This window comes from Sciurus vulgaris, assembly GCF_902686455.1.
Source record: "Sciurus vulgaris genome assembly, chromosome: 8".
Taxonomy (NCBI): domain Eukaryota; kingdom Metazoa; phylum Chordata; class Mammalia; order Rodentia; family Sciuridae; genus Sciurus; species Sciurus vulgaris.
This window is the reverse complement of record NC_136468.1, coordinates 104,018,860-104,033,977: the sequence shown is the minus strand read 5'-3', so window position 1 is coordinate 104,033,977 and position 15,118 is coordinate 104,018,860. Positions and strand designations below refer to the sequence as shown.

Here is a 15,118-nt window from a genome sequence, read left to right as displayed (position 1 = left end):
GCCAAGAATGCCCTCTCCTGACCTTCCCCCAGCTGACCCATTTGTCAGCAAAGACATTTTTGGAAATCCAAATGCTTCTCCAGGTCCACTGTGTGTATCTTTTACTGGCACTACTGTGTCATAATGACCTGTTTATGTGGCTGGTTCCCTTTTGACACTGAACTGATAGGTGCAATGACTACATTTTATTAATTTTAGAATTTCTGGCACCCACTAGACTCACCCAGTAAATGTTTGTGGGAAACAATAAAAATCCTTTAAAGCAGGAAAGAGTTTAAGGCAGTATTTGGTAATGGTTCAGATCACAGTTAGGCTTAAAAGTTCAGTTCTGCTATTTACTATCTGGTTGACTTCAAACAAGGTTTTCTGGTTCATTCATGAGAGCAGGCATGCCCACGCCCTTCTCACAGGGCTGTGGGAGGAGGAAATGAAAACGGCATACAGAGCATTTGGCCCAGCTCAACCAAGGTAAGTTTTTTCATCATCCACACTGCATGGCCCCAATCCCAAATATCACCCCAAAGAAACTCCTACAGTAAACTAATCCTGTTTTTACCCCATGTTTAATTGTAAGAATAAAGGTCAATTCTTGATAAAACATCAAACTCTGGTCCTATCCGAGAGGTACTGGGTCACTTCCTCTTTACTTCTTTGGACGGCAGTACTTCTGGATTTCTTCTGCAAGAGACAGGCAGTGCAGGATGCGCTTCTTTTCAGCCGCCAGTTCCTTCTCAGAGAACTGGCCTAAGAGTTTCTGGACAAATATATTTTGATCTTTTAGGAAAATGTTCTTGTTGACACCTACATTTGGTACATTCTCCAGGGACCCAGATTTGAAGTGGAAGCTTAAATATCTGTTTCGTTTTAGACCAGGTCCTTTCTCTTCAATCCATGAGAGTGGACTGCAAAGACAAGAGGATCTTATTGTTAAAGGTTACATGGGAGTGGAAATAGATGTTTGCTGGCACCTGACCTCTCTGTATGGTTCCGCATTTGGTGCCCCTCTTCCCTACAGTATGGTTAAATGAGGTGGCTCACTGGTACCCTGATCTCTACCACCTCCCAAAGGCCATGGGTGGCTGTTTCCAACTTTACTGCCAAATAGTCATTTATGCATGTTTGCCATTAGGCAGGGGAATTTTTTGAAAGACTTTTGTGTAAATGCCAATTTGTTCTTATGGATCCTTTTAGGGGATTCTGATATGAGCCAGATGGCAGGTATTCAATCCACAAGCCACCTGGATTGTGTGCAAACTTATTTCCATGGTAGACGTATTCTTGATAAGGACACATTTTTAGACTACTTTTATCACAAACTCAAAGAAGTCTTTGAACTCAAACACATACCAAATAGTCCCCACCACCAGTTAACAAAGAACCTCCATTTCCATTTCATATTTTCATTTGGGGTTCACATCAAAACTCATAAAAATCTACAATCACAAGTAGGATAAACTTGCCCAATCTCTCTTCTTTCCCTGAGTTGTTTCTCTCTGTAGAGAAAATAAGAGTTATGATACCTGCTTATAGAAAACTGAGAGATCTCCTAAGTAGATTTTGGCTTAAAAGTAAATAGCTTCATTGAATATTATGACAGGAATCTACTCTTGTAATTTTTTTTTTTTTTTTTTTCTTTTACAGTGCTGGCGATTGAACTCAGGGCCTTGCACTTACCACTGACCTACACCCTCAGCCCTGCTTTTTCAAATATACTACAAAAAACTACAGAACATCAATTTAAGGGATTTTTTAATGGAAAAAAATTAATAAATTCTTGTACCTAAGTAAACACACCTTAAGTTTAGTACAATATTTTCAAATATTTATCAATATACACAAGGTATGTACATGGCACATAAACCCTAAAATGATAAGATTAGCCCTTCCCTGGTATTGGGATTGAACCCAGGGCCTTGGGCATGCTAGGGAAGCACTCTAAAACAAAAATACACACCCAGACCTTTTAATATTTTCTTTTGAGATAGGGTCTTATTAAGTTACCTCAGACTGGTTCAAATTCACAATCAGCCTCAGCCTTCCAAGTAGCTAAGATGACAGGCCTGGTCACTGTACACGGTAACAATTTTTGACCATTTCTTTTGCTTATTTTAAAATAATTTAATGATCCTATACATTCTGCTATTGTTTTTTCCTACATATGATTGATTATATAATTTAATATTCTACATTGCTAAATATTTGCACCCTTCCAACTTCAAAATATATTACCTGCATTCAACATCTTCACATATATACACCCATATATATTTTTCCCTTCTTTTTAGAACGAAATCCCAAGGGAGAAATGACATGGTGTTGGCCCTGGCTAACGCTCTTTGCTTTTTCCTTTCTTTCAGGAGCCAGGGTCAAGGACAAGGTCATTTTGTTGGACTGCTGAGTTCAGTGGTAGAGCTGTCAGTGTGAACAGGACAGTGTTACATCCTAAACACACATCACACTAGGGCCTGGGATTTCCACTCTTCGCTCCTGTTTGGCTGCAACAGGTCAAGCCTCGGGTGAACAGGTAGATGAGCCATGGTAAAAAATACAGGGAAATCACTTTTTATTAATTGCTTCCAGAGTGGTGTGCAATAAAGGCTTAAGGTTTAGCAGTGGGATTGCAAGGAGGACACTGAAGATTGTTTGGGGTGTTGCAGGAAGCACAGGGCTGCCTCCAGCCTGAGTGTGATAATTCACTCTATGTGTCAACTTGACTGATTAAGGAATAGCTAGAAACCTGAAAAAGCATTTTTTGAGTGTGTCTGTGGGGGAGTTTCTAGAGGAGGTTAGCATGTGAGTTTGGGTGGACTTGATGGGAAAGATCTGCTCTCAATGTAAGTGGGCAACATTCAATCAGCCAGGGCCCTGGAGTGAACATAGGAGGCTAATTGGATTCTTCCCCTGAGACATAGGGCATGCTTGTCTCCTGCCCTGGACTTTCTAAGTCCAAGTTCTCTGGTCCTTGAATTCTTGAACATAACACCAATGGTCCCCTTCCTAGTTTCTCAGGCTTTTAGCCTTGAACCAAGAGCTATACTCTGGGGTTCCCTGATTCTGAGGCCTCTGGACTTGTACTAGGCCATGGTTCCCAGCATCCTGGGGTCTCCAATCTGTAGACAGTCTATCATGGGACGTCTTGGTCACCATAATCAGATAAGCCAATTTATAATAAATTCCCTCTCATCTATTTATACACGTATCATATTGGCTATGTCTCTGAAGAACCCTGACTGATAAACTGGGTGAAGGTTAGCCCTCCCCTAGGTTAACTTTCTTACCAAGACCAACAGTGGAGTGTAGGACAATGCTTAAGATGAACAGAGCTGAAGTGCACAAACTGGGAGCCACAGTGTAGCCACACATGCAGGAAGATACCAGGAGAGATTATTGAGTAACTTCCTCATATTGTGGCTGTCTTCTTAAAGCCTGCAGTTTTACTCTTATAGGTTTAAGTGAGAACACTGGCTGTGGGCATGTTCCACCCAGTGGAGTGGAGCTAATGAGAGGGCCTCCACTCACACAGGGCTGGAACAGCAGCTGATTCCAGACATTCCAACAAAAACACAGGCCTAAATTCACAGGCATTGTCTTTTCAAACTCTTCTCTCTCTGATAACCTTCGTGTGGAAATATTTGCAGAATAAGATGGTTCCATTCCCACCACACACAACATGCTGTATCAGAGGAACATAAACCTAGCAGGGTCCAACCTGCTTCGAAGAACTGAGTTCAGCTAGTTTTCTATGCTGAAAGTGATTAAAATGATCCATGTGTGCTTGGTGCTAACCCGCAAATCAAAAATTCCTATTCAGATCTGACAAAGATTCCAGCAAGCAAAGTACATAAAACTACAGTAATCAAGCCATCAATTAAAAATTTTTGTTTCTGACCAAAAATTAATTTTAAAGAATTAATGACTATTACAAATGCCACCAAAAAGTTGATCTCACTTCACCTAAAATTAATTCCCATGGCTAGTTTTGAAAGCTCACAGTACACCCTTGCAAATGTTCCAGAATGTGATGACAAAGATTAATGTAACTCATTCACTCCTTTATTTTGACACTGGTTAAAAATAAATCTGAGGTATTCCAAATAGTTTTATCTATCTAAGAAGATCTCTCATGTGTTTCCAAATAACATGGAGTCTGGGGGGGGGGGGGTTGAGCAATGCAAGATGTCAAGATATTCCTATTCTTCTATTCCCTTATCAGGAAAAATGAATTAATATTAGCTGAGTGCAGTAGCACAGACCTGTATTTGGGAGGCTGAAGGAGGAGGATCACTTGAGCTCAGGAGTTCAGGGCAACATAGTCAGACTCAATCTCTAAAGTAAATTAACAAATAAATAATAAAGCTGATATTAATTACTTGCATGTCTTAAGACTATCTGCTTGAATTTTGTAAGCTGCTATTTACTTACTAGCAAATGGGCTTTTGTTGGTCTTTGCCTCATAATACTGCTGAGGATGAAATGAAGCAACATAAATGAAATCAGTCCTTTACCTGCAGAAGCGGACAGACAGATCTGGAGTTGAAAGACAGTGAGAGCCCTCAGAGCTCCCTCTCAAGTCACCCTTATGGATACCTGAGGAGGTCTTGAAGTTTGCTTCTCTTCAGTTTCTCGGGACTTACCATTTGTTTTCAGTCTCCAAGTACACAGTCATTTTCATATACTGATCTTCTTTTCGCTCTTCCAAAGTGGCAGACACAAGAGAAAGCTCCCCAAAGAGAGAGACCAGCCAGGTCAGGCGAGAGATGCCACTAAATGCAAGGAAGCCAAATCGTTCTTCTTCCAAAGGGCCAGCTATAGGGAATCACAGACACCATGGAAGAAAGGGCTGCCAGGTGAAAAACAAGACCCAGAACACCCAGGGCAGTGAAAAAAATAGGGCCAGGTGATCAGGACAAGAGACCAAGACCGTGATTTATGGGGTGGGTGTGCACAAAGATTAAAAGGTGGGAAAATGCAAACTCTTTTACAAAAGCATCTCCCTGTTTTCTTTTTTTGTGAAATTCATTTTGTTAGTAAGGTAAGAAATTCTCCTGGCAACAACAGTCAATCCAGCCAAAGAGAACAATAAAAACGTTTTGGGCTTCCAATATATTCAGTGCATTTATGTACATATACATAGATAGTATGCATATCCATATATACATTTCCTCTTCTATTAGTGATTATAAGTCATCTGGTAAAAGTGGAAGAATGGGGTATTTTATCCCTGAAACCCAGGTTCATATCAATACCACGTATGTAAATGGCAATAGGGCATAGGTCATGATAGCTTGAAAGGTGGAGAGAACAGTAATAACTTTAAACTAGTTCAACATCAATAAAGTTGATCTAGTCTGAAATATTTTCTTGGTCTATAATCTTGGGTTTAAAAAAAAAAGCACATCTAGTATGTGTGTGTAAAATCCGTTTGGTTACAATATTGCTTCACTCTGCCCTCAGCTCAAATATTAAAACGTAACCTAAATTTAAAAGGATCCATATCTATTTCATTATACATTGTACACCAAACATGCCTTATGACTTTGAAATTCACCTAACATAATGAGTATGTTTAAAAAAATAAGTTATAAATAAAAGCAAACAAACATTAGTGAAATCACTAGGACTAGAACCTAAGCATCAGCTTTAGAAAGGAAACAAGCTTCCTCTGTACAGGTCACCATCTGCTCAGGTCCTTTAAACAGAGTCTTGAGCAGCCACTAGAAGCTGTGGTTGCAGTCCAGTGTCCCTATAACTTGCTGGAGGAGGAAAGGGGCCATGCATATTCTCTTTTCTCTGCAAGGAGAAGTATACAAATGTTCTCCATTCCAAGCACCCACCTACCAGTCTTTTTTAGAGTTTTCATGTGTAACCTTCTATAGAAACATAATCTCCAACTAAAGCTTTCAGAAGGGAAAATTATGCTAAATAGATTGGGATGTAAGTATAAATTTGCATGAGATTTTTAATACACTATTTATTTGAGGCCCATGAAGCAATGAAATCTTTGAGGAAAGAATAAAAATAGGTATATTATTGCTCATGGAAGCACAGGGAAATTATATTACATTGGCCTAGAGTCAGAAAGTCTTGATCTTTTCTCATGCTTTTCTCTCCTCCTGACTCACTTTCTTCCTCCTCCTCGCTTTCCACTCTCTCTTGTGTGCACCCTTTCTCTTTCCCTTTCTTTTCCTCTCATTTTCTCTCTTACCCTGCAGGGAGACACTCTGTTTGCTTAATAAACTCCCTTATGTGAAAAAAAAAAAAAAAAAAAAAAAGAAAGAAAGTCTTTAGCAGAAATGAATCCTGGCTCACATCCTAGAGAGACAGTAAGGAACCTAGCTGGCCTTCTGACCTCATGTGACTTGTGATCCTTCCTAAAACTGACCTGTGAAGAGGAGCGACCCTTTCAGCAGTTCTTTTCCCACTACTTCTTTTTTCAGGAATGCAAATTCCTCCATTAAGAGTTCAATGTGCTCCTCATGCAAGACTCTTCCTGTTTTGACAAACAGAATACAAAAGGAAGTCACTTAACAGTTTTGTATAATCCCGGGATTACATCTTTCTTCATCACAGGACACACAGCACTTAAAATAACTCCCTGGGTACACTGATGGCTACACCATGTACCACACCCTTACACACACCAGATGAAGTAGGCTCTAAGCCTAAAGCTTACAGCAGAAATGAAAATTAAGGGAGTGGGATGGTGTCCACCTGTCCTCAAAGGCAAGATGAGCCAGGGAGGTGTTTGAGAGCCAGCAGGGTGTTAGCTCATGTTCTACACAGTAGGGGACAGTGCAGCACAAATATCTAAGGCAGAAGAAAATGAATTCTTTTTTTTTTTTTTATTGTAAACAAATGGGATACATGTTGCTTCTCTGTTTGTACATGGCGTAAAGGCATACCATTTGTGTAATCATAAATTTACATAGAGTAATATTGTTTGATTCATTCTGTTATTTTTTCCCTTCCCCCCACCCCAAAAATGAATTCTTGAAGATTAAAGGGAGATAATGTGACTATTCAAAGAATTGGAAGAACCAGATTATTTTTAAAAATGATCCTCCCTCCAAGGAAGGAGAAAGTCTTACTTGAATTAAAAGAAAGCTGTTAAAAATTTTTTGCCCTGGTGGCCTTTTTGTAAAGGCTTTGTAAAATACTATAACTATTTTGTGATTAAGTGCAAAGTATAGTTCCAATCAACACTTTCACTGAAGCAGAATCTGGGCCACGGTAAGTTGCTCCTGGGACACCTCCCTTTGCCCATCCCAGCTACAGGAAACACTGCCAATGTTCTCGGCTTTTTTGCACCGCTTTTTTGCACCCCAGGAGTTCGCAGGTACGAATCCCTCTCACTGGCCTCCTAGCACATCTGCATAGCAACAGGAGTATTTTCAGATAAGTAGAGGCTTTCTAGCACAAAATGGTTCAGTAGAAGTTAAATGGCACAACCCTGTCTGCAATAAACAGAACTTCTCTTCTTGTGGGTAGTTCTGTCTACACCTCTGAGAGGTCCTTGGGCAGCAGGGAAATTGGACCATATTTGGGAGCATGCTGTTTGCTCTAGCTCTATACAAGAGTCTCTGTGTTTCCATATCTGTGGCTATTAAAGAAGCTTTACATCTTCTAACTGCATCTTTTTTTTTCATTCACTCCATGCTATATTGTGATAAAACACGATAAACCATAGGGTGTACGTGCACACACACACACACTCATATGCACATATTCCTGCATTTTAAAACTGAAAGGGCCTAAAAGCAGAGATACCTGAAAGCAATAAGCATACTTAGCATCTAAAATTTTAGCATCTACATATTATTAGCTTTGGAGAAATGGCTAATTACAGGGCTGAGGCAGAGAGTACAAGAACAGCCTAAACAATTTTGTGCAGAAAGCAGATAAATACTCAAAGAATAATGGAAACTTAACAACCTTTCCCAAGCATCATCATCAGTAATTGAACAAATTGAAACGGTGCCAACTGATAGGATGCAGTGTGAAGAACACATTGCTATTACTACGCATGAAAGAAGTAGAAAGTAGAATCGTGGTTACCAGAAGGTGGAGAAGGTAGGGGGAGCAGGGATGGAGAGAGGTTGGTCAATACGTAAAGTTACAGTGAGATATGAGGAATAAGTTCTAGAGTTCCATGGCAACTATAGTTAATAAAAATGTATTCTATGTTTCAACATAGCTAGAAGAGAGGATTTTAAAATATTTTAACACAACAAACATGTCTGAGGTGATGGGTACACTAATTACCCTTGTTTGATCACTGTACAATGTCTACATGTATCAAAACAACCCTGTCCCCATAACTTTGAAAATTGTCAACTAAAAATAAAATAAAACCCCTTCCTCAAGTTAAATAAAGTCCAAACTTTATTCTGATTTTTTTTCTAACATTCCTCTTCTGTTTCAGGATCCCACAATACATTTAGTTGTCATGTCTCCTTGTGCTCTTGTTGCACTGCAAAGCTTCTCAGACTTTCCTTGTTTCCTAATGACTTTGACGGTTCTGAAGAGTATTAGTCAGATATTTTGTAAAATGTCCCTCAACTGAGAGCTGTCTAATATTTTTCTCATGATTAGATTGGGGTTACGTGTTTTAGGGAGGAAGACTACAGAGGTGAAAGGTCATTTTCATCTTTCATATCAAACACACACACTATTCACATGACTCTGTTGACACAGACCTTGGTCATCTGGTTGAGGTAGTGTTTGTCTGGTTTCTTCAGTGTAAAGATACTCCTATCCCCTCCTTTCTATATTGTACTCTTTGGAAGAACACTACTATATACAAGGCATTATCTTTCTGAAGAAATTTAACTTCTTATACTGTCTAGTGTTGGCTATACTTTGGCTCTGGAATGTCTGCCAAAGGTCTATGTGTTATAGGTCTGGTTGCCAGCCCATAGTGCTATTAAGAGGTGACGGGATCATGGAGGTGGGGTAGTGGAAGGAAGTTACTTCACTGTGTGAAGGGGATATAGAGACAGTCCTTCTCCACTTTCCATCTCTCTTTGCTTCCTGCCTGCCATGAGGTGAACAGTCCTCCTCTGCCATGCACTCCTGCCATGATGTACCACACAGACGCAAAGCAACAGAGCCAAGAGACCAAGGACTAAATCCTCTGGAACTGTAAGCTAAAATAAACCTTTCTGTCTTATAAGTTGATTACCTCAGGCATTTTTTTCATGCTAACATACTATTGTTCCACATTCTACTTTGCTCATTTTTTTAATGTTTAACTTGTTCCTCTATCCCTATATTTTCTGTTAACTAAAAGTTTGATTTAAATGTCACTATATCCAGGTAAACATTCTGCAAAAATGCCAGATGGCTGGTAATGTCAGATTGATTCATACTGGCTATCATTTTGGTTACAATATTGACAGCAGAGCTCCTCATAATAATAGCACATTTTCTTCCCTTTGCAATTAGCAAGAAACCTGTGAGATGTATTGCAGCACCTTGTCCTTTCCCTACAGACATCTGTGCCATGAGAAATCACTCAAGATGTGATGACCAGAAAGCTCCCCCTACCTTCATTCACTTCTGTATGCATTCATCTGTTTGTTCATTCCTCTGACATCTACTGAAGGTCTACTGAGTTCCAAGCAGTGTTTAGCTGCTGGGGCTACAGAGGTAGAAGATGGACTCTGGTCTCTAGGAGTACATCCCAGTGTTGGAAAAAGACAATCAAAAGTTTCAATAAAGTATGCTCTGTCTACAATGGTTTTGTAAGCAAATACTTGGCACTACACAGGTTTGAATATGGTTTTTCCTAATGAAACTCAAGTTGAGGATCGGGACCCAATACAGCAGTGTTGGGAGGTGGGACCTATTGCAAGGCATCTGTACCTCTGTGAATGGCTGAATGCTTTTCTCATGAGTGTTCTTGCTCTTTTTGGAACTGAATTGGCTATTGGAGAAGTTTGGCCCCCTTTCTTTGCACAGGCCAGTATGTCTTTCTACTTTCCCCCCATGCATGGAGCTGCGGGAGGGCCTCACCAGAAGCCAAACAGATGCAAACACCTGATCTTGGACTTCCAACCTCCAGAACTATGAAGTAAAAATAAATTTCTCTTCTTTATAAATTATCTAGTCTCAAGTGTTCTATTATAGCAACAGAAAATAGATTAAAACTCCTATCTCCAAGAGTTTCTGAGAGAATTAAGCATATGAAATGCTTCAAACAATTTCTAAGCTCCTGGCATGTAACATTATAGTTACTCCTTTTGTGAAATAACAAAGACTATAAAGTATGCAAATAAGGTATTTATTCTGATTTTTCCATTAAAAATGTAAGTATCACATACATAAGACCAGAATAATGTTATGACACTAGCACAGGTGGAGCCAATTTATCTTTCTTCATGAGAGCAAAAGTTTGCAAATACCCATCCCTCTGGCTTTCATGTACCTCCCTATGGTGCCTACAGTGTGGGAATAAGAAGGATCTTGAGAGCCCATAGTACCAATATGGCCTGGAAAATATATCTGAGCTGGGTATGGTAGTGCACACCTGTAATCCCAGCTACTTGGGAGGCTGAGGCAGGAGGATCACAAGTCCAAAGCCAGCCTCAGGAACTTAGCAAGGCTCAAAGCAACTCAGTGAGATCCTATCTCAAAATAAAATACAAAATAGGGCTGGGGATGTGGCTTAGTGGTTGAGTGCCCCTGAGTTCAATCCCCAGTACCCCCAAAAAAGAAAAAGCACCCTGGGTTCAATTCTCAGTATCAAAAAAATAAAATAAAATAAAATAAAAAATTATATATATAAAATCTCATATATATATGAGATTGATTAAAGTTTGAAAGGAATAAAGATGGAACTGTTATGGCTTGGATCTTGAATGTCCCTCAAAGGCTCATGTGTTGAAGGCTTGACACTCAACTCAATGCAGCAAGGTTCAGAAATGGGGCTTTTGTAAGTGACTGGATCATGAGGGATTGACCTCATCAATGTATTACTCCTTTGGTGGGTTAATAAGTGAATGAACTATTGGGACGTGGCAGAAACTGTAGGAGGCAGGACCTAGCTGGAGGAAGTAGATCATTGGAGGTATGCCCTGAAAGGGCATATCTTGTCACTAGTCCCACCTTACTTGCTCTTTTTGCTTCCCAGCTCCCAGGAGGTGACAGCTTGGCTCCACCATGCTCCCTACCATGATGTTGTTTTACCACAGTCCCAGAAATAATGTAGCCTAGTGACTGTGGATTGAAATCTCTGAAGTGTGAGCCCAAATAAACCTTTCCTTCCTTGAGTTCATTTTCTAAGGCATTTTGTCACAGCAATGGAAAACTGACTAACACAGGTACCACAGGTATCCTAGAGGCAGAAGCTCTTACTAAGTGGGTCTGTGTTCAAGATAGAGCATACATTACCTTTCTGCTCAGCCAGCTCCCACAATTCCTGAGCTGCTGCTAAAGACAGTGTCATGGGATATTCCACAAGGACATGCTTGCCAGCATTCAGGAACTTCCTTTGGGAAAGGTGAAACACAGAGAAAGAACACTTCAAGTAAGCTTCACTGAAATGCTCTGCATGACTGAAATGCTTCACTGAAATGCTGTAAATGCAAAAGAGTCTATGTGAATATGTCATGAATGGGGGCAAGAGTCAGTGCCAGAGGATACAGAGCAAGAATTATGACATTATTATTATTTTTTTTTTCAGTAGTGAAGATTCAACCCAGGTTCTTGCACATGCTAGGGAAGCACTCTACCACTGAAGTTCATCCCTAGCCCTTTTTTAAAATTTTATTTTGAGACAGAGTCTTGCTAAATTGCAAAGTTGTCCAGGCTGGCCTGTAACTTGAATCCTCCTGCCTCAGTCTACTGAGTAGCTGGAATTATAGGTGTGCACCACCACATCTGGCTGGACATTATTACCTTGAAGCCAGGGTATAAATATTTATAAGCACCAAGTTATATGATCACTTTTTAAAGAAAATAAACTCTGGTGCCAGAGAAGTTCAAGGGCACCCATGGAACAGCACCCATGGAACAGTAGTAGCAGCTGGAGATCTATGTAAGAATCTACAAGGGCAGCTTTGACTCAAGAATTCAGCTGGTCTTTCCTGTTGGATGCCAAGTTCTTCCTGGGGTTTCTTCTTCTGTGCTGGGTCCCACCAAACGCTTAAAAGGCTCTAGGCTATGCATTCATACACTTCACTTCTCTCCTCCCTTACAATGTCACTTCACCTGTTCAATGACACTACAATTTCCTTACTCACTTATCTCACAGCAGAAACATTTCATGTTAAAGGAACTCTCAAGAGATAGTTCACAACATTGAAAATGCAAAGAATAAAATGTTGAAAGTTGGCTGGGAGTGGTGGCACATGCCTATACTTCCAGAGACTTGGGAGGTTGAGGCAGGAGGATTTCAAGTTTCAAAGTCTGCCTCAGCAACTTAGTGAGACAGTGTCTCAAAATATAATAAAAAGACCTGCAGAGTTGGGGTTGTAGCTCAGTGGTAGAGTTCTTGCCTAGCACATGTGAAGCACTGGGCTTGATCCTCAGCACCACATAAAAGTAAATAAACAAAAAATGAAGGTATTGTGTCCATTACAACTAAAAAGAATCTTAAAAAAAAAAGGTTGGGGAGATAGCTCAGTCGGTAGAGTGCTTGCCTTGCATGCACAAGGCCCTGGGTTTGATCCCCAGCACCACAAAAAAAAAAAGGATGCTGGCTCTGTATCCTAAGCTGTATAATAAGGAGGCAAGCTCTGTTCAAACTCTTCTCAATGGGGTTTCTACAAAGAAATAAACACTTGAATTCTTAATGTGTCTAATGTTTCAAATTACAATGTACTAAATAAATATTAGTTTCACCATTCTTTCATTTCTTGTACATTCGTAACTGAAAATAAGAATTTTAACTGTTTCACAATAATTTTTAAAGGTAACAGAACAATTGTAATTTTTCCCACCCCCTATTAAGACTCATCTGTAGGGTTTTAGCTTTCACAGATGTTTTTACACGTAAAGCAAAGACTACCTGCATTAAAAAACCTACCTGGGGCTGGGGTGTGGCTCAGTGGTAGAGCACTTGAGGCCCTGGGTTCCAGCCCCAGCAATGCAAAACAATCAAACAAACAAACAACAATAATAACAACAAACCCCTACCTGATGTAGTCCTCATGACTGGCACTTTCACTGCAGATGTAGGCAACCTCCACTTCTTGGCTGGAAAGAGCATCTTCCAAAGACATTTGCTGCACTTCATCAATGCTCCCAAGGTCCCGTCTTTATCAGAACAACAGAGAAATAGAACTCAAAAGTAGGCAGGATGTCAGCTTAGAATAAATGAGTGCCATCCTTCTTCCCTCCTCCCAACAAAGTCCCAGTGATTGGCTTTTGGAAATGAAGAAGCTAATCTCCTCCCTCCTATTTCCATTGTGGAGTGAGAAAAACAGCCTCAGGGTTGAAGTCAAGGGACTTGGCACACTCTGCCAACATGACCTCTGAAGTTTGAAGAAGAGAGGTCCTTGAAAGGTTGCTGCCACGGAGCAATATGCGGAAGCCAGCAGGAAGCTCCAACCTCCCTAGGCAGCAGGCAGAGGGAATGCAGGCAAAGTCCACTCCCAAGGGATAGCCTGCCTGGTTTCTTACACAGGGTCATCCACCTACACTGCTCCATCTGACCAATATTTATTGTTTGTCTACTGTGTGCTAGGCACTGTAGGAGAGATCATGGAGAATAAAGCAAAATTCTCATCTTCCAATTAGCTCAAAATTCTGGTAGAGGGAGGAAGACATACATACACACAAACACACACACACACACCACCACCAACAACAACAATGATGCAAAACTAACATGAGAAATGAGCTGGGAGCAGGGAGTGGGAAACTCAGGGAAGGCAAGGAACACTGTTAGCTTAGGGTTTCAGAACAGGCTTTTTGTAGAGGCAGCAGAGCTTAGCAAGTAGGTGATGGGGAGCAGGTGTGCAGTAGAGCACCAGTGTGAGCTGGCCATCTTTCTACATGACCTGGATAGTTGAGGAGTTCCCACTGTCTCCCTCATAGCAGCCAAGTGGCAAGGACAAGGAATTAATGGGAGGAGAATTTCCATTTCAGTCTTGAGTCCAAGTATCATGCTCAATTCCAGCTTCAGGTAGGGGTGCAGGGGAGTGTGCTATAGCTTTTATCTCCCCATTGTGTGCAGCTCCCTTGGAATCTGAGAGAAGAAGCTTGTCTAAGAGCAAATTCCAGCACTTCTAAGGCTTCCCTGTGTCTTAAAACCCATTTTAAATCTTCACAATAGTTTTAAGACTGGCAGATTGGAATAAAGTGGTCACATGAATTAAAATATGAGAAAATCTGTGCATGGACCATCAAAATAATTATGCTTTGTGAAAATACTTTTCCAATATTTCTAAAGCACTAGAAACAGAGATTTGCCTAAATTGCTGACTGCCATGCCTCCATGCTAAGCCCAGTGTCTGGATCTAATTTAAAATTAATATTGATAAATGATGTTATACAGGATTATCTTAGTGAGTGATATGTGGTGTGTGTGTGTGTGTGTGTGTGTGTGTGTAGGGGTGGGGTGAAGATTTAAGAAGAAACTTCCCTGACCCACACTGAAAAGGTGATAAGGTTTTAAGTTTGCTTTCCATTGTGTTATAGGAAGTAAATGAATCCTTAAAGAAAAGTGGGCCTCAAAATTTTCAATGGGAAAAGAACACAGAGTGTTTAGAAGATGGGCTTTGGAATCAGACAGACTTGCATTCAAATCTAACTCTTAGATTTTCTAGTTGTGTGATCTCAGGAAATTATTCAGACTTTCTGGGGGCTCAGCTTCCTTATCTGTAAACTGAATTTGAATGGTATTTAGAATGAAATAATGTAAGGGAAGCCCAGGGCCACCACAAGGGTGGCTGTTCTGATGACTGAGGTAGTGTTCAGTTGGCACATACCTAAAGCCATCTTTGAGAACAAACCTACCATGTGTTCACTGTGCCCTTTCAGTAATGGAGACCCTGTGCTCATCCTCTCTGCCTCTGTCTTTGTAGTCACCACAAGGCACACTATGCACTGCACATCCCAACTGCAAGCCCAGCACTCTTTAGTTCCCCACCCACCCAAACTCTGTGGGGCTGAC

At 40.5% G+C, this 15,118-nt stretch overlaps 1 protein-coding gene across 3 annotated transcripts in view; it reads right to left on the bottom strand.

The window, feature by feature from the left end:
• Nucleotides 1-455: 455 nt before the first annotated feature.
• BLVRA (biliverdin reductase A) overlaps nucleotides 456-15,118 on the bottom strand; it is a 40,142-nt gene continuing 25,479 nt past the window's right edge. For all 3 annotated transcript variants that reach the window (XM_079149891.1, XM_079149893.1, XM_079149892.1), the window contains exons 4-8: nucleotides 13,138-13,257; nucleotides 11,392-11,489; nucleotides 6,383-6,490; nucleotides 4,635-4,806; nucleotides 456-902 (exon numbers count right to left, since the gene is read on the bottom strand). In XM_079149891.1, coding sequence (XP_079006017.1) covers nucleotides 644-902; nucleotides 4,635-4,806; nucleotides 6,383-6,490; nucleotides 11,392-11,489; nucleotides 13,138-13,257 — 757 coding nt within the window. In that variant the 3' untranslated portion in view covers nucleotides 456-643. The remainder of the gene's footprint in view (nucleotides 903-4,634; nucleotides 4,807-6,382; nucleotides 6,491-11,391; nucleotides 11,490-13,137; nucleotides 13,258-15,118) is intronic.